General features: G+C 48.4%; 1 protein-coding gene across 1 annotated transcript; it reads right to left on the reverse strand.

The window, feature by feature from the left end:
* Nucleotides 1–513: 513 nt before the first annotated feature.
* Nucleotides 514–20,889, reverse strand: kcnb1 (potassium voltage-gated channel, Shab-related subfamily, member 1). The gene is made up of 3 exons (XM_029152255.3): nucleotides 20,564–20,889; nucleotides 17,942–18,594; nucleotides 514–6,009 (listed from the first exon to the last, which is right to left on the reverse strand). The coding sequence occupies exons 2-3, from the start codon at nucleotides 18,548–18,550 to the stop codon at nucleotides 4,099–4,101; spliced, it is 2,520 nt and encodes an 839-aa protein (XP_029008088.1). The 5' UTR covers nucleotides 18,551–18,594; nucleotides 20,564–20,889; the 3' UTR covers nucleotides 514–4,098.
* Between the last annotated feature and the right edge of the window lie 398 nt (nucleotides 20,890–21,287).

Consider the following 21,287-nt stretch of genomic DNA (forward strand, 5'->3'; position numbering starts at 1 on the left):
GATGCTCTTGCTACTAAACACCACTGATGTGATGGAGACGGAGGAACTTCAGGCACAGTCACAAATAACAGAGTAAAGTATACACAACCTGATCAGCTACTTATCTGAACCAACCACACACATTGATCTAATAGATTTTCTTTACAGCCCATCTTTCAGATCTGGACTGTAACAGCAGTCACTGCCACTAGATGGCGACAGTGCCTGTCTGTTGACTTGAAGGAGAAACCTGAGCACTAATTCCCTGAAGCTTCCATCCTGCAAGAGTCTGGTGTTGGGTGGTGGGAAACCTCATCAAACCTCATCCTCATTCCCCCTCATCCGGCCTCCTCGCTTTATTATGTAGGTAAAGTAATCATCCGTCTTTGTAACTACAAGCCAGATGCAATCATTCTGTAATAATCACCTCTAGTTAAATTTAAGTTATAGGAGCTCCGTTTTTAGCTCAGCGAATTTATGTAAAGACAGTGAACTTGCCTCTGAAACAATGAAATGAGAGTCAAACAGTCCTGATCAAAATGTAAAGTGATTTATTTTATTTAACTTTGAGTCATCCAAGGGAAATGTTGCTTTCATAAGAAAAAAAACCTTAAAGACACGGAGACATTTTTTTTTTACATGACACGTACTGGCTCTGTGTGAATCACAACCAGTCACAACGCCAAGGTTACAACATGCACCGAACAACAGAACATTGATACGGAAACAACAGCATAGAAAGTCAACAGGTAAAAACAGTTTTTTGTGTTTTTTCTTACAAAACAGACTCTGGACCTACAAACGACATTATATAAGAGCTGGCTAAGGTCGTTCAAAGAGCTTTTTTTCAATTCCCTGGAAACAGTGTACTTTACAAAGACTGATGGCTTAGGCAGGTCGGGGTCAATTCCACTGAGAGCTTACAATGTAGAAAAAATATAGCTTTGAATTTGTCTCGTGCTCTAATACTGCTTCCTTTCGCTGTGTGGTGTGTTACACGTGTTTCACTCGGTCAAGGCATCTTGAATCGACCCCAGCCTGTAATAAGGTGTGTGGATCTGGGCTACTTGCTAAAGCTGCGGGTCGTGACGGGGTTGCGGAAACGGCCGCGTGTCCTTCAAAAGGTCCCATGATTTTCCTACCGAAGTTAAACAAACCCTTTGAATTTAGGAGCTGGAAGTTTGTGTTTTTGATTTCGGTTTGAATGCGTTTACTGTACAGTCATGTCTTGTATGGACAACGTTCACAATTTGTGCTTTTCATCATGATTTGTGTTGATAAATGAATAGAAAAATGTAAAGCAATTCCTTTATAACAAGTAGTAGGTTATGTCAGAGTTCGTACTACAGGGATCTGAGCTCTTAATGACATTCATTTCAAAATAACAGAAAGACAGAAATGACTTAGAGTAGAGATTGTTTGTGTTGCGGTGGCATCATGTCACAGTATCACAGTCTAATAAATCACATCATCCTTGATGCTTTTGAACCTTCGGAGGTGATGAATCGTTTCCATACTAGAGTTAGAAACCAGAGTAAAGCCCAGTTCTTGCTGCCTGTTCATGAACATTGATTGTCATCGTTGTTGTAAATGGTCCCTGACTTCCATAATATAGAAAATAATCAGAGTCTCATATTTAGCTTGATGAAACTTTACGTGATGTAAATGCCCTTTATCCAAATCTTAAGGAAATCAGTTTATTCAATCACAAAGTGTTTGAAGTTTGTCCATTCACAACTTCCTGGACATTTAGATCCAATATGGAAACACGTTTGACAAACATTGGCTACGACCTTGAAATACAATGTCGGTTAAAGCATTATTTCATTCATCGTTAGGTCATTTTAGTTGCTGTTTTTACTTTTATCTGTGACTATGATGCTGGCCAGTTGTTGACAAGCTGTGAGTGACGCTGCAGGTTAGAAACATGAGCCAAAGTGATGTGTGAAATCAGAACCGTGGGTTAAACAAAAAGAAAACAAATGTGCGGTTTCCCCAACGCGTGCAGTCATGTCACACAGTTCAGCCCTCCTTCACCCCTCACACCTCAGTGCTCCTCAGTACAGGTCAACAATATGACATGATTAAAACACAACCACTACGAAACGTATGTCTAACAATATGTGTTGAAGTTTAAGCAAATTGCAGTCAACACCTAAATATTGAGCGCAATGACCTGTTTAATAGCATTTGCTCAGAATTTAAGTAAATCTTGCATTTTAATTGGGTTTTGTCACTCGCCTCATTAACATTAGCGAACATAGAGATAATAGAAGAAATTAATTACGAAAATATTGTACCCTGACTGGAGATCGTAGGCAACTGAGGACTGCGGGTGTTTAATAACTCTACACTGAATCGGCTCATGGCATAAGCTTAAAAGATTAAAAGGGGAAGTTCATATATGACCTTATTAAATGCTCAAGACAGTATCAGCACTTTGTTACATGTCTAATTGTCCCATTGTGTTGTTTTAGTGTGGGGTAATAAATGAGTTTCCCATTTAAATATGGATAAAGCAGATAAAGCACCTTTGTCCCGTCATCGTCTGGCTTTTCATGTGGCCGTGACATTGTGTGTGGTTGTGTTCGTACTAACACCTTTGCGTGACTGCTTCTTCTGCGATGTTGCAAACGAACTGGGGGCTTCTAACAGTCGAGACAGTAAAAGCCATCGTTATTGCCTGGAGAGAGGATCACAGGATGCTACAGAGAACGTGAGACGAACAGAAGAAGTAGGTCCTTACACCACGAAGTTGCACGTACACAGAACGGACGTGATCGATGAGGAGGCTCGCTGTTCTGTGCGTTGCCTGTCACTCCAAGGCTGGGTGCGTTCTCATATACGTGTGTGTGTGTGTGTGTGTGTGTGTGAGCATACATTACATGCAATCAGACCTTCTTGCCCCAATTAGGAAAGCCGACACTGACAGCTGCTGTCACCATGGAAACTAGGTGTATCACCGCATCCCGTGGATTGTCTGTGGTACCTTCATGCATGAGTCTCATCAGTCCTGGCACCAAAACTGATTCATGGTGAAGCTAACGCGGTTGATTATACTCAGTGCTAAAAGGTTTTATTTGGATGAATAAAGTAGAGATGATTAACTACGCTGCTGTCCACGCACAACGCCCAGAGTCTGAAACTGTGTGATGTCTTTGGCTGCTTTTATGTCGCTCAAATGAAGGCCAGTGCATGCTGAACATATGCTGCCGTGTCACTAAGCGTATGAAGTGCGTGCATTTGATCACGTTTCTGTATGTTGTTGCTGTGCTGGTCGGGCGCATGCGTGCCTCGTAATCTAGATTACAGTCCCTCTCAAGCCTATGTTCGGTCCAGCTCTCTGCTCGAGCGACGCTGAGGCTCTGAAACGGCGGCCATCTTCACTTTGACCACATACAGTATTAACACAGAGGGAGAGCAAAACACTGCTCTTTGAAACCAGCCTCCGATGACGCGCCACCGAACCTCGTACACTGTTACTCTCCACATACGGGCTACGACGGAGCCCGCTAGCGGATCACATACTTCTATAAGGAACTCCCTCTTCTCTCTAGAAAAATAAATCAGGCAGGACAATCTCAAGAGTGTGTACACGTGACTTACCCTCAGGTCAGCCGTCCATTTGCACACACTCACACATATGCACACACATACTGTATATGCCGACATGTAAATGACTAAGGCCAGGTTTGGGAATGGAGGGCACATTAAGTAGCTTATAGGCTTCTAGGTGCTCCCCTGTACCTTGTCTGCTAGGACTCTGTAGTGGGACAGTGGCCGGCGGGTCATAGAGGACACAGACGTGACCCCCTACTCCCCCTGTGGGGTCACAGCGGCTTCCACTCTACCTGGGAGTGCTCCTTAGCCTTGTGGGTGTGGGTCGCTGCTATAAGGAATGAGCTGAAGGTGGGGCAGTGACATTCTCCAGTTTAGAAATGTTTTTCTCCCAGAGTATTCTCCACGAGGGCTCGCCCAGAGCTTCGTGCCCAGCGGCGTCCGGCCCTTTGGAAACGCTCAGCTATCGAGTCCTTCGTCCGCCTGTGGAGTGTTTTGAGTCTGTATAGCATCTGCGTCGCAAACACTCTGGCTCCAGTTCCGTTGGCTTCTGCTCGCGCCTCAGAGGTTCTTATCCATATTCTGACGCCCCCTCTCCACCTTTGGTCTACGTAGCATCTCAGGCCCTACATGGTTCTCATGGGATACCCCACGGATCCCTTCCAGGGGGAACAGACAGTTCTGGCCCAGCATTTTCTGGGCTGCTTCTAAATGGTTGCTGCCCCTCTGGTAATTGATGTTGATGCTGCGTTTGGGGCTCAAACCGGCCAACAGACACTCCGAGGGACTGGTGTCGGAGATGTCGCGGAGGTGCTCGTCGTCGTCCGTATCGGCGTCGATGTATTTGCTGATGGACGAGTCGTGGAAGGTGAAGACAGTCGGGGCAGTGCTCTCTGGGGACTTTGGTGGGGTCCTGCTGCTGGCAGTGGTATAGACAGAGGTTTCAGGGCTTAGCAAAGAGTGGTCCGATGTGACCGAGCTATCTGAAAGCGGGGACAATACGGACTCCCCTTCACTGCGACAGCCTTTCTTGGGGATAAGGCTTTTCGAAGAGCTGCCAGAAAAGAAGAACCTCCTCGTGCTCTCTGAGCCTGAGTGCTTTGTAAACGAAACAGAGGTCAGCGTGGGGTCACGCTCCCCGGTGCTCTGTTTGCCCGCTTTCACACCCGAAAGCTGGGACAAGGCGGGACTGTGGCAGAATGGGTTGCTTTCCTGAAGACCAGCGTCGATCGCCAGACTATGGGAGAAACGCGGGTTCTCCTGGAAGTCGGTGGCACAGCTGATGTAGCTGTCGATGCTGGACAAGCTCTTCATGTCCCCCACTCCTTCCCGGGCCCCCAGCACCGGTGGCCCGTGGTCTTGGAGGGCCCCCAGCTCGATCTCGTCTCTGTGTTTGCCAGTCCTGGAGCCTCTGTCTTTAGCATTGAGATTGGGTTGCGACTGGGTCTTTGCCATCTGGTTGTACATCTCCTCCAGCTTCTGCACATTCAGCCTCTGGGGGCTGGCGCCTCGGGTCTTGCTGGGGGAGCCCAGCTCGTGGGCGTTGAACGAGCGGTTGGAGCTGGTCTCCGACGCGGCCCTCTTGGGGGTCCACTTCCAGCGACTTGGCGAGAGGTGGTTGTCGTGAGGTCTCTCGCTCTTCTCCACCACCACGTCCATCAGCTCTGCGCTCCGAGCAAAAGCCTCTTTCAAGTTCATTGAGACAATGCTGCCGTTTCTCTTCGCCCTCTCAAGAGCCTCTCTTCGTTTGAGGGCCTTTTCCTGCCTCTTCTGCTCCTTGTAGAATTCAGAGAAGTTATTTACAATAATAGGAATAGGCAGAGCAATCACCAGCACTCCAGCTATGCAACACAACCCCCCCACAATCTTTCCCAGGAGAGTTTTTGGGTAAATGTCTCCGTAGCCTACTGTGGTCATAGTTATAGTCGCCCACCAGAAGGAGGCTGGAATGCTTTTAAATTTCGTGTCCTCCTCATCCTTCTCGGCGAAGAAAACCAGACTGGAGAAGATCATGATGCCCATGGCCAGGAACAGGATGAGCAGACCCAGCTCATTGTAGCTCCTCCTCAAGGTGAAGCCCAGAGACTGGAGACCCGTGGAGTGACGCGCCAGCTTTAAAATGCGCAAGATCCGCATGATCCGAAAGATCTGGACGACGCGCCGGACGTTCTGGAACTGCAGCACGCTCTTGTTGGACTCGGTCAGGAAGATGGTGACGTAGTAGGGAAGGATGGCCAGCAGGTCGATGACATTTAGAGGACCCTTAAAGAACTTCCACTTGTTGGGGGAGGAGAGGAAGCGGAGCAGGTACTCCATGGTGAACCAGGCGATGCACACGGCCTCCACGTGGGCCAGCTGGGGGTTGTCCGTGGACTGGCCGAACTCGTCTATGTCCTGCAGCTCTGGGAGGGTGTTCAGAGACAAGGCGATGGTGGACAAGACGATGAAGAGGATGGAGATGATGGCCAGGATCTGAAAGAGAAATAATGGATAGTATGATCAGAGCAAGACAAACAGCATGTAAGCATTTGAATTGTGTCTTAAACAAAATGAGGTACATGCACATCCTACTGGAGGGTATATCAGAGTTCTTATATGTAGAATGAGCAAATTTTGTTGAATAGAAGCTAAACAGTATAAAACATTGATCTTGAAGGTGATTTGAATTTTCCTAAATCATCCTTTACAGCATGTTGTCCACTAAACCAGTGACATGTGTAGTGAACAGGAGGGCAACAGGACTTCAGGGCGGCGTCTGCAGCCAAGGGGTGACAAAATATCATCTTCATACTGTTTTCACACAAATGTCACTCAGTGTCCTGTCTGGGTTTAGAGACTCGGCGCTGCCTGACGCCTGCACCCTCTGCTGTGACACCACACTGTCGTAAAAACAGACATTAAGTGGTCACATGCTGTGGAAACGGGATGTCTGCGCACACACACACACACACACACACACACACACACACAGACTTCACCTCTGGATGACAGCTCCCCTCTCAACCAGGATACAGAGTAAACAAAAATGACTTCATCTGCTTTGAAGTCTATTATTCCACGCACTTTGATCTGAAAGAGAGACTGAAGAACACTGAGCTGAAGAAGCAGTACCTGCTCACTTAGTGCTGCAGTCTCATACAGCAGATACATGTGACCAGTAACTGTTATTAGTAGACATGGAGGCATGGCACCCTGAGCAATGAGAGCTTCTATGGTGCTGCTGAACAGAGCAGAGCATTCTGGGTAAACGTCACCACCACCATGCGTGATCAGACCCGATGGACCTTACTTTAACTTTTTTTGTAATTTGCAGTTTTTTTTTTTAAATATTCTTTCAAATGACTCACATAAAACCATTCATGCCAGACGTGCGTCCCCTGTTTGCCCCCTGAGATTTTTAAGGAGCTTCTAAAATCGGTTTTCTCAAACATATAGCATAGACGAGTGGCACAAATCCAGCAGCTCTGGTCCAAGAAAAACTCTCCCGCCCGCCTTAGTGACGTTGAGTCATACAGGCAGCACGGTCCAGAGTATTTTGTGTGTATTTATCATAATTACGCATTTATCCTCTCATATTCTTGCTCCTTTGATGCAGCGAGCGCCGCTCGGGTTATGTGATGGGGAGCATCTGGACCTTTAGTGGACCCGTGACTGAATTACCTCATGATTTATTTGTGTGCACATTAGTCTGGACAGAGAACCAACAACACAGCAACAGGGTTGGGAAGTTAAAAGCTGGAATAAATCACAGAACGGTGAAAACACCGTGCTCTGAAAACGCCTGCAGCCTTAGATAACAATGCACCGAGGGCCTTAAACATGGAAATGAAATAAATTCACTGGGTGTGATGCAACTAGTGCAAACTCAGTGCATCCTCTTACTTTCCTTCGATCGGAACCATCTCCATGAACCGGATCACACTGATCTTGCTAAACAGACACAGGCCTGCGTGTTTACACTGGTGTGCACATGATGCAGGGCTTCTCTATAAACCCTCCAGAGGAAATGAAGGCACAGAGGCGGAAATGGAGCACTAGCAGCAGGTGTTGGAGGCTGCTGACACTGGCGTGATAATGCAGAGTAAACGTGACGCTACTGAGGCTTCCTTATCTACCACCAATCAGAGCGGGAGGACACTGTTGCCATAGCGTTGTGGCAGACGTGAATAATGACCCTCTGTGTTTAATTTCTTCCCTCCGTGCCCCTGCGCTCCTGCCCCGAGGACATCTGCTTGAACTGGAGCCTTGGAGCAGAGGGAACTGAGCCCGACGGACAGAAAGTCAAACCTGGGGTCCTGGGAGATTTTAGCACTGGAGCGAAACAGGGCAAAGGTATGAAAAGGTTACCAAGGAAGTCACTGGTGCTGCTGTGCAACGATGCGATTACAAGGTCAAAGTCCACGAAGAGACAGTTCCCAGCGGATCCTGCTTCCTCTCCCACCACGCCCCGCTCACGTCCGTCTCTTTAATCCCACTGTTAATTCATTCATCCAAGTGTGGCTTGTACCTCTGAAGTGAACTTTGCACTGCACACAAAGCAGATCTCCAGCAAACGCACGTCTAGTGAAGGTTGAATAGAGCTCCAGACGTGATTGTAATCGCATCAACGGAATTACAGACTATTCATAGACTAACAATAACAGACATGACAAACCAGAAAGTGGCCACACCCAGGACCAGGTCCTTTATGTCGGACAAGTCCTGTGTGATGAATAATCTATTAGTGCAGCTACATTACATGGGCACAAACCATGTGAGTGAAACTCCCGGCAAACGCTCCTCTGTGGCCTAATAAAGGGAGGAGATGAAGGGAGGGAGATATTTATAACTGCAGTAGAGGAAAAGACAACATGTATGTGAGAGAGAGAGACAGAGAGAGAGAGAGAGAGCAGAGTGACAGGAAATCCCACTGTGGCTCCAGACAAAGCCAGATGACACTGGTTTGTGTCTCCCATGGCACATCATCATGTGGCTCAGCAGACACAATAGTCCACACCGATCCTTGTCTTGTGCACAAGGTGACGCCGGTCACGTGGACGCGACTGGATTCAAGGAAACAGCTTGTCCCTCCGCTGCCTGGGACCACGGCCGCTCCACCGTACGTGCAGCGGGCCAGATTTAGCCTTCCTGAGGGACCCACACTCAGTGAGGCAACGGCTCATTCATTTCAAATTATTCCTTTTTACTGTTGCAGGTATGTAGGGCGCCATAAAGTGGAGCATGCACGAGTTAGCGCTAAGGAAGGTCATGTAAAAGTCTAAATGATAGATTTATAAATAGGGTTTATAGGCCCTCTATGCAGCCTTTTCAGTGTTTGTGACTATGAATTAGTTGAATCACTGGAGGTTTATACCTGTACATTCTGCACAGAGGCCTCCTCTGATGTATGATGTGAACTGGGTCCAGTTTAAATCTCTGTGGCTCCCTGATGACTCATAAAGAGGCTTGAGGAGCAGCTAATCCTTCATCCCCATAATCTTCATGGTGGTCTCACCAGATGTGCAGAGACCTCTGCTGTAAAACTGTATTCGCTCCATCGCCTGGTCCCTGGTTCTGTGAGCCCCTGGTTCTATCCACACACATATTTATCGCAGAACACATTTAATCTGACATCCCAAGTGACGGTCCAGACGCTCTCACTTTGACTTCCTTACTTTCTTTCCTTCCCAGCACCCTGAGCTACGTCCAAGGCCACGCTGATAGCATGCAACACTCTCCCAGCCTCAGCCGCTAGCCACTGTCACCATGACAACCCCCTTGAAGCTCGACAGGAGGTGGCTACGTGGACCTGCTTGTGAAAAGCGAGACTGACAGAGTCTCCGTCTCTCCGTCTCCACCCTCCCTCGCTCCTTCCTTCTCTCCCTGATTTGTACCTCATTCGAAGCTCGCTCGGCTCTGAACCATCTGTGCTGCTCCAGCGTTCTGTCTCTGGGGTTTTCTCTTATTTATGTCAGACTACTTGAATTCCTTGATTCCTTAGGTGCTTAATAGGTTGTCAGTGTACGGCAAAGAAAACATTAAGGTAGAGGCTCCTTGAATTCGATAAGGAATAGCCGTCAGACAGGATCTTCAGGTGTTTTGCATGGCCCGATTGGACCAAACGGACATCGCATAGCAACGCTGACCTTCATCTTTATGGAGATGTTATTAACACTGACCAATAGTACAGACGTGCTACTGCGAGTGCTAAATAATGTGGAATAATTCACACCCCTCATTCTGAATGTAGAAGGGCTCTGCCGCGCCGCCTGTGAGAGAGATGGGGTTTCCATGGAGACGGGAGGAGACTGTGACTTCCACATTTCCCCCAGCATGATAGCTTGAAATACACATGCACATTTGCAGTGGCTCAGCTGTAGCCTCCACCCCACACCCCTCGTCTCCTAACTTTAAACGGCGGTCTTGTTCGGCGTGACCCCACCAACGCCACGCCAAAGCCAATAGGTTGTGTTGTGCAGCTCGTAAAAAAACGTGCTGCCAGTTTGAATCGACAGAGTAAAATGGTGACTTATGACCATGACCTTGCTTCACTAACATTAAAGCCCCCTCCTTGTGCATCACATTGATGGGCAGCGCTTCCTGGAAAAGGCTCAGACCATAAATACTATATGACAAGATGACTCAATTGTGGTCATTTTTATTTAAATTTATTATAGACTCAGTGTCTATATTTAGCTTCAATAACAGACCATTTGATTTTTTTTCATCTGAAAGTATATTCAACATATTTGTAAACAGCTGATCATCCTCTAAACCAGAATCAGTTGAATTAGGAGAAAAGTCCAAAAAAGAAGCTTCCTTTTGGGGCCTCCGTCAAACTTTTTCAATGCGCAAAGTGCACCACAACCCCATTCAGCAACCCACTAATGTAGGTAGAAAATCTATGCCCGGCCCATCCATCTCTTGAATGAATCCCACCTCATCTCCTCTCCCTCTCAATTATTCATGCATTTCAGATGAAGAAGAGAATCCAGACTCAGCATCTATATTTAAACTATTGCTGGTCCATGGTAGCAGTATAAATAGAAACAGTATAGGGTCTGATCTGCTGCACCAAAGGAGGCGATTTTCTTCAGAGTACACAACATTTAAGGGTTTGGATGGAAATGAAAGGCCACTTTTTGGGTGCTGATAGTAATTGAGTAAATGAAAGATATAGAAAATTTATTGGGTTTTTGTTTCCCCTGCACGAAAAGCATGTCCTTAGTGACGGTGTCAAAAATATAAGCAGCGACTCTGTCACACTGCATCTGTGTTGTCTGATAATAAATAGATGATGCCATCCTGCACGGTAGTTTATTTATTACAGGAATCAGAGAATGTCACAGTATTCTCCGCAGACGGCAGCACAGAGGGGAAACGTAAACACGAGTGGAACATTGATTTGAAACGCAAAGAAAGACTAAGACTGAGAAAGACACACATACGCACGCACAGAGTCAATCAACAATGATGCATGAATAGGCGGCAGCTGCAAGTCTCAGCATCACACCGGCGACAGTTGCCATGGCGATGGCGACAGTGAACTTTTAACCACTTTAGTAATGGCTGTGAAAGGAAAATAACGAGAGGAATGGAGGCAGCGCGAAAGCAGCGGAACAAAGGCGAGAGACCCGGGCGACCCGGAGAGATGTGGACGCCGTGGATTCCACCTGCACGGCAACGCGAGGCAGGAATCCTCCCCGTCCCGGGGTCGTAATTAGAGCCGGTCCGTGTTCCGCGGAGCTCAGATCGGTGGTGTCAGTGTAGGTGTCGTTAATCCTGAGAGTTACATGCAGATTAACATGCAAATCCTTAAAGTTGTGATTATTGAACAGCTAAACGCATGATGGGGTTGCGACTATTGTGTCGACCAGGAAAGCGGGTAATAAAGCGGGTAATAATCCTCCTGACCGTGATGTAACCGCCTGATGGGTGAACGAGAACATGGTGGAAGCCCAGAATGAGCAGGAGAATGAATAAGTAATAATCAGATTAGATTTATGACTTTTACAGTGTGTTGCGTCATGACTGTACTAGAATTATGCTGGTGCCTGTGTGATGTGCTTAGCAAACGATGGGTTTGTGAGTGCTGCCGTAAAAAGGCTCCACAGACGTAAAGCTGAGCCAATTAGCAGCTGGAGCCGCGCTGCTTATCTCGTCCACGGTCGCAGTAAAGACATGATAGGACGCAGAGTGAGGAGTGTGATGAGTGTGAGACCTGGAACCTGGACGCGGTCCCAGGTCAGGTGACAGCGCTCATCGTTGGTAAAAGACTGCTCGCGCCAGTGGTCCAAAAAAAAAAAAAAAAAAGCAGCCGCAGCCTTGATGAATGCGTCTCCTTCACCTCAGCGCCTTCTATTTCTGCCTCCGGCCTTCACGCTTTCCCTCAAAGTCATTCATTTCCCCTTTCCACACACCCGGCACGCTGACGTGGAGTCCGCCAGCGAGCCTCCGATTATAGGCGAGGACGCTTCAGTGCCGAGCGAGGGTCAGGGTGAGCGGAAGGTCACGCGTGCTGGACCGCAGCACGGCGATGCTTACGCTGGGCAGCGACGCCTGGAGTGTGTGTTAACATTAGACCCCACATACTGTAGCAGAGCCCTGTGGCTTCATCTGGCTTCAAGCTGACTCGTTTACAGTAGATTCCCTCTGGAAAACCAGATCTGGGCCCTCATTACCACATCCCGGCCCAGTGTCAGCGCATTGTGTGGGCCAGAACTGGGCCAGACTGCTCCTGCTGCCTGTGTAGTGTCACCATGTCCCAGTACACTGTAAAACGACTTCAAGGAAACTCTTTTTTCGTTTGTTTCGAGGCTCAAAAACTTGTGCATTGGTTTTGTCCTTATGTTATTGTGAACTGTAATTTACTGTAACTTATTTTGATCATGGTACCTCCTCAGAGGGTTCTGCTTCTTGCTTTCACCTTACCAGAGGTTTGTTTCCGTAATGTAGCAACAATCTCAAATCAAATCAATCTCAAAAGAATTTCTAGGCCACATTCAACTAATTTAACCAGTTTCTGCACATTAGTGCTGGACAAACGTCTATTGCTGTATTCTGCTGTGTAAATGCTGAGTAGGAAAATGACCTGAAACAGTTAACCAAGAAAAGAAACCCAAATTAAATCTACATTCAGAAATTTATAATTGAAATCATCCCTTGTGAAAACGTTACTCACACCGATTATAAATGACCAGGTTCATCAGCATGTTTGCGTTAATTATATTCCTGATTACGTCCCCGCTTGTCAAGAAACATCATTTTAATTCTAAATTACTGCAACAGCTGAATTCATTTAAACGTAATTATCTGCCTCTCTTCCTGTTTTCCTGCTTAGATTAATAAGACACTGCGCTCTACATGGAAACATGTGTTCAATGAAGTTGAGTTAAAAATCTGAACAGCAATATTCCACATTACGAGAACCCATTCATGGGAGATGAATTCCTCCATCGGGCCGTTTGTGCCTGTGGATGAACTCGGCCTGTGTCTAAGGCGCCGGCGCTGACCACAGGTCAGAACATACTATCCCACGCAGACCCACTGACTGAGATGCTTATTTTCCAGCTGGCTGAGCCTTGTGTGGGTAACGGTGTTTGGGACCCGTGTCGGAGGCTCCCACCCATTGAGTCACTCGTGGTTGGAGGTCAGACAGCGTTCGCTCTGCGTTCAGCTCATCATCACTTGGTGACAATATTTAGATGGTGGGGTGTGTTTTACAACTAGTTTGGGTAAGTGGCCCATACTGTCACCCAGTTACTCAAACCAGTGAGTCCAGTCTGGGAAAGACAGTGAGCCTCCACTGTGTACGGTAACTCCGATAAGTCACATATTAGTCAGATGCCTCCAAAGGAGTCAGGAATAGTGACTAACAAGTTTCATGACTATAAAAAGGTAAATCCTACATTTTGACCTTTGCAGACAGATTTCAGCCCCGTGCTTCTTACATTAGTCTGTTTAATAAGCACCCTTTTCATTACGTAGCCTTTACATCTCCATTCCTGCCGAGGCTCATCAGCGCTGTTGTCTTTTTATCTTCTGACACATTTTGCTTTGCACAAATTCACCTGAGACATTAAAACTGCATTATTTTTTTCAGAAGCTAAATATTGTATGATCGTTTTAACTATACATGCAGCTATAAACAAAGAAGCCTCCGACCCCGAGCGGCTTCGCTGCAGAGCGCGGGTCTTCAGAGACGTCTGATGAAAACACGGCGTTTGACAGATGCTGCACTTTAGTTGTCTCCTCCCTCTGGAATAATCTGTCCACAACTGAAACGACCCCCATCAAATGATTTGAATTTGAACGATGGCAGACGTGTCCAGATAAGCCAGCAGCCGTTTCCTGTTCTGTGTCTCCTCCTCAGGCTTCCCTCCTCCTCGGCACCGTCATGTTTAAACGCTCACGTAACAGCTCAACTCCATATCGAATGAACAAAGACGCTGTCGAAGCGTCGTCGAGACACTTGACCACTTCACAAAGGCTTTTTCCACACAGACAGTCAGATTCCATCCTGCCCATCAGTGACACAATCGCTCCACTGATATGAAATCCACGTTCGTCCTCCTTCTGTCAACAGATCTGTGCAGTGACTTTGAATAAACTTCAGCATTGTTGCTCTGACGACCACTGTTACATAATTGATGACACACTTCAGGATTTTAGTCACTGAACCTAACGCGTGTAGAGGCGAATAGGAAAGCGCGGCCGTGAACGGCAGCACGACGGCTGGTGCCGCTCTGGAACCGGCAGCGGTTCCGCCTCGACGCCGGCCCGCCAGGCGGCGGTGACACTACGAATCCTGAGCCGTCCACTACAAAATGCATGACGTGACTTGTAAAATAGTCAGGAACACGACTCGGCCACTAGAGAATCTGACTTATGCGCGTTAACAGTGAATGAGCGTTAAAATATGCAGCACAGGGTTGAAGCGGCTGCTGAAGAGTCCCAAACTCTTCCTTAGCCGGGTCTCGGGTCGAACTGCTCCGGTGAAGTCCGACCCGCATGTCACGGTCCACGGCGCCGCGTCCTCTGGTCTGAGTTTTATCAAAAGTCTGAATCCAGCAGCTTGGACTTAGGAATGTAATGGCTTTTCAGGCTCTCTTAGTTATTTAACTGTCACAATTCATTTTTGACTCACAGTAGTAAGTATCACCGTTAATTATATTAATTTAAATAAGGTTTGCTTCGAGTGTCAGCCTTAATCTCCCGAGGCTTTTAGTCTGTCGAAACAGAGAGGCTGATTGTGTGTGGAGAGGTGAGCTGGAGGAAGAGGAAATGGAGACGGCGAGTTATATTTAAACATTTCACTTCGTCATAATAATCAATTAGAAACTCCAGGAATGGATTTTCATTACAGTAGCAACTGTGTACTGCATGGGTGCGTGTGTGTGTGAATGCGATAGTGGGAGAGTAAGGGACGCGGTGGTGCTTTCTGGATTGTTACTACAAAGACATGGGGTAAATCCTACATGATGCCTTTGTGTTTATGTATAAAGGTATGTGTGTGTGTGTGTGTGTGTGTGTGTGTGTGTGTGTGTGTGTGTGTGTGTGTGTGTGTGTGTGTGTGTGTGTAGACAGCCGTCCACTGATGGGCTCCGTCTCCAGCTTCAATCTCCCAACGACACACGACAGAACCTGAGCGACCGTAATGTGTCTCGTCCCCATCGAGCACAAATCAGTGTCTTGAGGTGTTGCTGTGTCCCTCCTCCTCCAACAGGGCCGGACGACATACATACAGACTAAATGCAAACGGATCCAGACGTTCCACTGCTCCTTCAGCAGCGCGGCACCACGATGACACGTTTGACAAATTACCTGCATTATTCAACGCGGTGCGTTGAAATTTTCATCAGGACTTTGTTTAGCTAGTTAGGCTAGGTTATACATTCACATTATATGTGTGACAGCTACTGAAATTATATAGGTAACAATTAGTTTGATGAGCAACACATGAAGGGCTGCGGCTGTTCCGAATGGTGATGCTGTTCCCTCAGCTGTTCTTTCTAGAACAGGGAAGTTCACTGGCTCCCTGCAGAATTAGCATCAAATTGGCTGCAGACACATTGATGAAGCCCAGAGGATGTCTTCTATATTATTCATAAAGGCTAAAACCTCTTTTCAAGGTGACTTTAAAAGCCTCTTGCCCAAATTAGGCTCCCTGTAGCAGCGAACATTTACAGAACGCAGCCCGCTTTCATGCAAACGACAGCCTTCCTCCGCATCCCCGTCATCATCATCATCATCATCATCATCATCATCATCATCATCATCATCAGCCTCATCTGTTCTACTGGCTGTGGGTTTCCAGCTGTCAGAACCCTCGACACGTTCGAGCCCGGTCGCTGCGTGTCTTGGATCCAGCCGCCGACTCGTTCATGAGCAGGAGCGGAGCCAGACGGCCTGAACGCCGTCTTCAGAGCGACATGAGACGAGCCGGATTCGTTGGCGTGGTTACCGTCAGGGCCGGTGCTTCTAAAACCCCCATTAATGGACACGTGAAAAGCAGGAACTCTCTGGACTAGTGCCTCTGAGATGAGGTTTGCATAGAGATCTTTAATGAATTGTTCATATTGCAGCACGCTAATATTACTGGGGATTTAAACAGTGCATTCAAAATGAATGCTTTGTAAGTGACAGTGAAAGAAAGGGGTATTTGCTCGTCATGATCTATTCTCAGCCGCAATCTGGCCCCGTCTAATTAATGTGGCATTATGAATGAGAGCAATCAAATCGGCGGTGACACATACGCTGCTGCGGGTGAAAAGGCTTCCCTCGGTGCTAATCTGAACGCTAGGTGCTGCTTTGCAAGTGGTCGGACGAAATCCTCCGCCATCGTGGCGAGAACGCGACGTGAGCGGGAGACGGACGGCGCCGCGGCTCCGCGGGAGTGTAAACAGAGAGAGGGGAGCGTCAACTTGGGCCTCGAGCCTCCTGGAGAATAATTAATGTGACATTTCTCTGACATTTAGAGTGAGGTTTGGCGGAGGAGCCTGAAGAAGGAGCAGAGACGTCCGGCGTCCGGCTCTGGTGCTGTAACACATACATTTCCAGAGCACGGCTAATGCGCTAACGCTGGTAGCGTGCGGGGGAACGAAAAGGTCCCCGGTTCGAACCCCGCCTCTTCCCGGCTCCAGGCGGGTGGGTCCCACTTCACACTAGCCCCATGTGTGGATGCTCCGACTGTACATCAGTAGCTCAATCACATTGTCCTTAACTCATCATCATTTGAAACCCGCAGGAGGCCGGACCCGCCGGCGCTTTGCCCCGTCATCACCTCCTCACCGCCCTGAGCAGCTGCAGAGGCCGGGGTGTGGTGACGGGCACCGCAAGCAACGATCCAGCCGGAGCCGGCGGTCGACTGCTTTTTGTAGGCTACAGCTCTTTCTTGGCTCTAACACGATAAACATTGATTTTACATCTCTTTGATTCCTATGAAGAAGACGTTCCACTGACAGACTCGCTCCGGCCCCGCTCGCTTCTCTGCAGAAGCTGCTAATAGTTTCATTTCCATTTCACGTACAGTGATTGCTGCCAGCCGCGGCGCTGCCTTTAAAACACTTTGGGAAGACAGAGCTCCGGCTTTGATCCCGCTAATCCGACGTGGACGCGCGTGATCAAAGGCTGCTCGTGTGTAACGCGGCCTCGGTTGCAGGCGCGCTTCTCGGAGAGGTCTCCTGGAGGCCAGCGTCCTCGCTACAGGTGAGCTCACCTGAGACCCACGGCTGGAGCTAGCCAGTTAGCAACATGCTAACACACGTCCATGCGGCTGATCTTCTGTTTTAATAACTCGCTCCAGCATTTTGCGCCTCCTGATGCAACCACCTTCTCCCGATCAACAAAAAGTATTGATTTCTAGCACTGACGCGAGCGTGAGTCATGTCTGTCCTCTTCTCCACGTGCGCAACGACGTGATCAGATAATCCCACATTCTGCCGGACGTCTGGAGCTCCGCTGGCGGACAAGGGGGACCGAGGTGTGTTTTATTGTTGGGTGCTAAGTGATATTTAAATGATTTATTGGTGCGGGGCCAACGCGTGAGCGTGTGAAGAACGGGGAGAAGCTGGACGTGTGCGGGAGACGCGTCAAAGCGAGGGCGACGGCGGATTCAGACTTCGAGGCTATCGACGGCGACGCGCGCGCGCTATCGCGGAGCCTCTTCCGCTGTCACCCACCGGATCTAATGGCTTCGACTTTACAAACAATGCTAATGGAAGATAATAGCGCACACAAGCGCCGGGGATAAATAATTATCATAATAATAACCGCTGACTGTTTTCATCACCTCCACCCCTGACTTCGTGCTCCGGGCTCGGAACGACCAAAACACGAGCGACCACGCGGCGGCGCGGAGTGACCTCGTGTAAAACGCGCCAGAGGCTCATTTTGCGGCCCCGCCCTCGTCCAGGTGTGCAATTACCTTTGCCGCCACCGACGAGCTGGGCTTCTCCAGCAGGTCCCACAGCTTCTTCCGCTTCTCGGCGCAGCAGGTGTTGTCGAACTCCTCCCCCTCCCTGTCCTTCAGGTTGTCCGCCTCCCGCTTGAGCTCCTCGTTCATCTGCTCCTTCTTCTGGTGGTACCTGGCCTGGCAGCACGACTCCAGGTAGATCTCGTCGATGCCCCAGTAGTCGAGCTCCTGGCTGAAGGACAGCGCGCACATCTCCTCCATCATGTGCAGCTTCCCCGTGCGGTAGAAGTTCAGGATGGAGGTGAAGGCGCCGGGGTGCCGGTCGAAGAAGTACTCGTTCTCCTCCAGGTTGTAGTCGTCGCACACCTCCATCAGGGACTCGTGGGTGTTGCAGTCGCGCAGCTTGCCGAGGCGCGTGCGCGGGAGCCGGTCCAGCGTCCGCCACAGGACCTCGTGCGGCAGACCCCCCACGTTCAGCCGGACCCTGCGGAAGCACGACTTGCTGCGCACAATGTCCACCGGCTCAGGCGGCAGCGAAGACGTGGAGTGGGAGCCGGGCTTATTCAGCTCCGCCAAGGACTTATCCATAGTGTCTTTGTGTTGGGAGAGAGCAGCAAACATTTGGGCTTATGGACAGGGGCTCCTGTTGACTTTCAGTTCTGTATCTGAAGGAGGCAAAAGACAAGGAGATTAGCAGAAACTGGACAAAATGCCTCACTATTTTACTCTTTAGGCTCAATTATTGACCTTGAACAGCTGATCTGTCTCCCAACTAAAGGTTGAGACAAGGTTGCATTTATACTATTGCGGCTGGTCACTCGGTTTGTCTTGAAAATCCAGTGATTGTGTTGAGTTGGGGGATTATTGCTCAGACCTGCTCATTCATTTCTGTAGTTATTCATAAAATATAATCATCAGGTAACATACTGTTAGAAACTTAATATTTCCCACAGTCTTTCCAAAATCGATTCAGCAACCAACTCGGGTTGAAGTTGAGCATAAAACGGATGTAGGCTATAGCCGAACAAAATAACAGACTGAAATGATTCATGTGCAATAGCATGGATTTATTTCAGTATTACTATAATTTTTACTGATCGTTTGCCGTTATCACACATTTTCACTAAATCCTAACCCAACAATAAACAGATGGGGATTTTTTTTAAATTACTCACAACTACAGTATCCACCAAATCATTCAAATGTATTCAGAGTTAACAAGCATATAATGTACCAACCATGACTAACATTATGCTCAGTCTGTGACTAAACCAGATACAGAAAGAAACCTAAGTGAAAATTTGGTGTTGGACGAAACTTTAGAAACTACTGAATCATTTTCGAGTCGTGCTGGCTGAAAGGCCGGATGCGCCTCCTGGGGTGAGTGGGAGAACATGTGTTGATCCCATTGACGCCCCCAGAACACGGCGCTTTAATTGTGTCCCCAGAGACCAACCGCTGGTCTGGAGACCAGTGGCTGATCAATCGGTCCATCATTTACCAGAAAATGAATCTGCATCGATTTTGACAGTTGGTCAATTGCTTAGAACTGTTGTTTGCCATTTCCCTTATAATAAAATAATATGGACTCATTTTTTAAGGTCAAACTGGTGCAGTTTGATAGAAATGCAACTTAAAAGTAATTTACTAATTAAATTGTTTTGTTTCATCATTTCCAATTACTTAACTGTAAAATTAGGATTTCAGCAGTTTTCCTGGTTGTTAATCCGATTTAGTGGCTGATGAAAGGGCTGCATTCAAATAGCAAACATCCCATTTAATGCTGGTGTCACACTGAATAATAGCACCAACCGCTCCTCTGATGTGATTGCGTGTGTCTGGTCTTGCTTCTCGGCCTTCTGATTGATCCCCGCTCATTGATGCTCATGCGGTGTGGGTGGGGACGCGGGGCTCCACGGGGACGAGCGCTGTCCAGCCTAATGGTGCTGAAACACCAGGAAGCGCTGTTCACTCCCCGAATCACTGCAAGTTCGCTTGGTGGGGGTGGGAGGGGGTGCGGGGGGGGGGGGGGGGGGGGGGGGGGGGTTCGTTAATAGCCCGCATCTCGTCTTATCGGGGCCTCCAAACATTTAGTCAGCGCATTACGAGCTGGACGTGACGTTTGCCGTACGCCTGTACATACGACGGCATCATCCGCCACAGGCCTGCAGATGTGCCCGTCGATCACCGCCACGCAAAGTTTCTAATACTTCACAAACACAAGTACCTCAAAATGGAAACGCCGACAGACGACGCGTCAGTACGAACGCGCAGTTGTGTCGTTTCTTTTTTTTGGCGAGGCTACAATAAGAACAAATGTTAATTTGAAGCAGCCTCCACCCTCCTGTTCCGCTGAAGTCAAGGATTGGAATAAATAATTCAGCTGCAGACGAACCACAAACACAAAGTGTGTGTCCCCCGTGTACACAGTGTTCTGCTCGGGAGAAAAAGCCCATGTGACGCTTAACCACCTGAAACTGCAATGTTATGAACGCAAGTCTGTCATCGTTAAGCATCCCTCCCGGGCTCCACAGACTCCATGTTGGTGCAGTTGAAACGCAGATTAGTTATTCTTAGTCTAATGGGCCGCGCACGATACAAAGTCAAGAGACGAAAACAAGCTTGGGAAAATACCGTAGTGAGTTGTTGTCATCCTGCGCCGACGGAGCGAGCACGTACAGCTCTGTGAACAATCAATGCGCCGGCGCAAACGAAGATGAAGCAGGAGCATCTTTTGAGGAGGTGCCGTTATTGGTTTTCTATTGCCAGGGTTTAATCCGATCCATTTCCCCGTCTCCTGCCTCCGTCGCGGCAGAGAGCGCTGCCGCCGGCGTCCCGCTCCGCATGTCGCCCCGCTGCGTCGCCCGGAGATCAACAAGTACGCCGAGCGCCCGTCCGACGGACTACCTGCGTTCCCAGTCAGCTGTGCGACGAGGCGCATCCCTCCGAAGGTGGATCCGTGTCGGCGCGGCGCGCGCGTCCACATCTGATTAACCCTTTCGGCGCCGCGCTGATTCCGCGGGCGGCGCAGCGGTGGACGCAAACACCGCCCAGTGACGGCGCATTTGAAGCACGGGTGAACGCAGACTGTGGCCCAGAGGTCATGTGATCCGAAGACGCAGAGTTAATAACGTGATCATAAATCAATAAGAGGCCTGTGTGTTCAGACACACGAACGAGCATCATCCACATGCACTTTACTTCATCAGGCAGTGGATTTATTAACATGCAGCGGTTTACAGGTGAGGAGAGAAGAAATAAAGTCGTGTTTTATATGTATCTGTGAACGGATTCCAGCTTTAAACACTTATTCCCTAGAGGTAAAACAATGGAGTAATTGCATCTGTACACGTTCACA

This window comes from Betta splendens, chromosome 5 (genome assembly GCF_900634795.4).
Source record: "Betta splendens chromosome 5, fBetSpl5.4, whole genome shotgun sequence".
Lineage (NCBI taxonomy): Eukaryota > Metazoa > Chordata > Actinopteri > Anabantiformes > Osphronemidae > Betta > Betta splendens.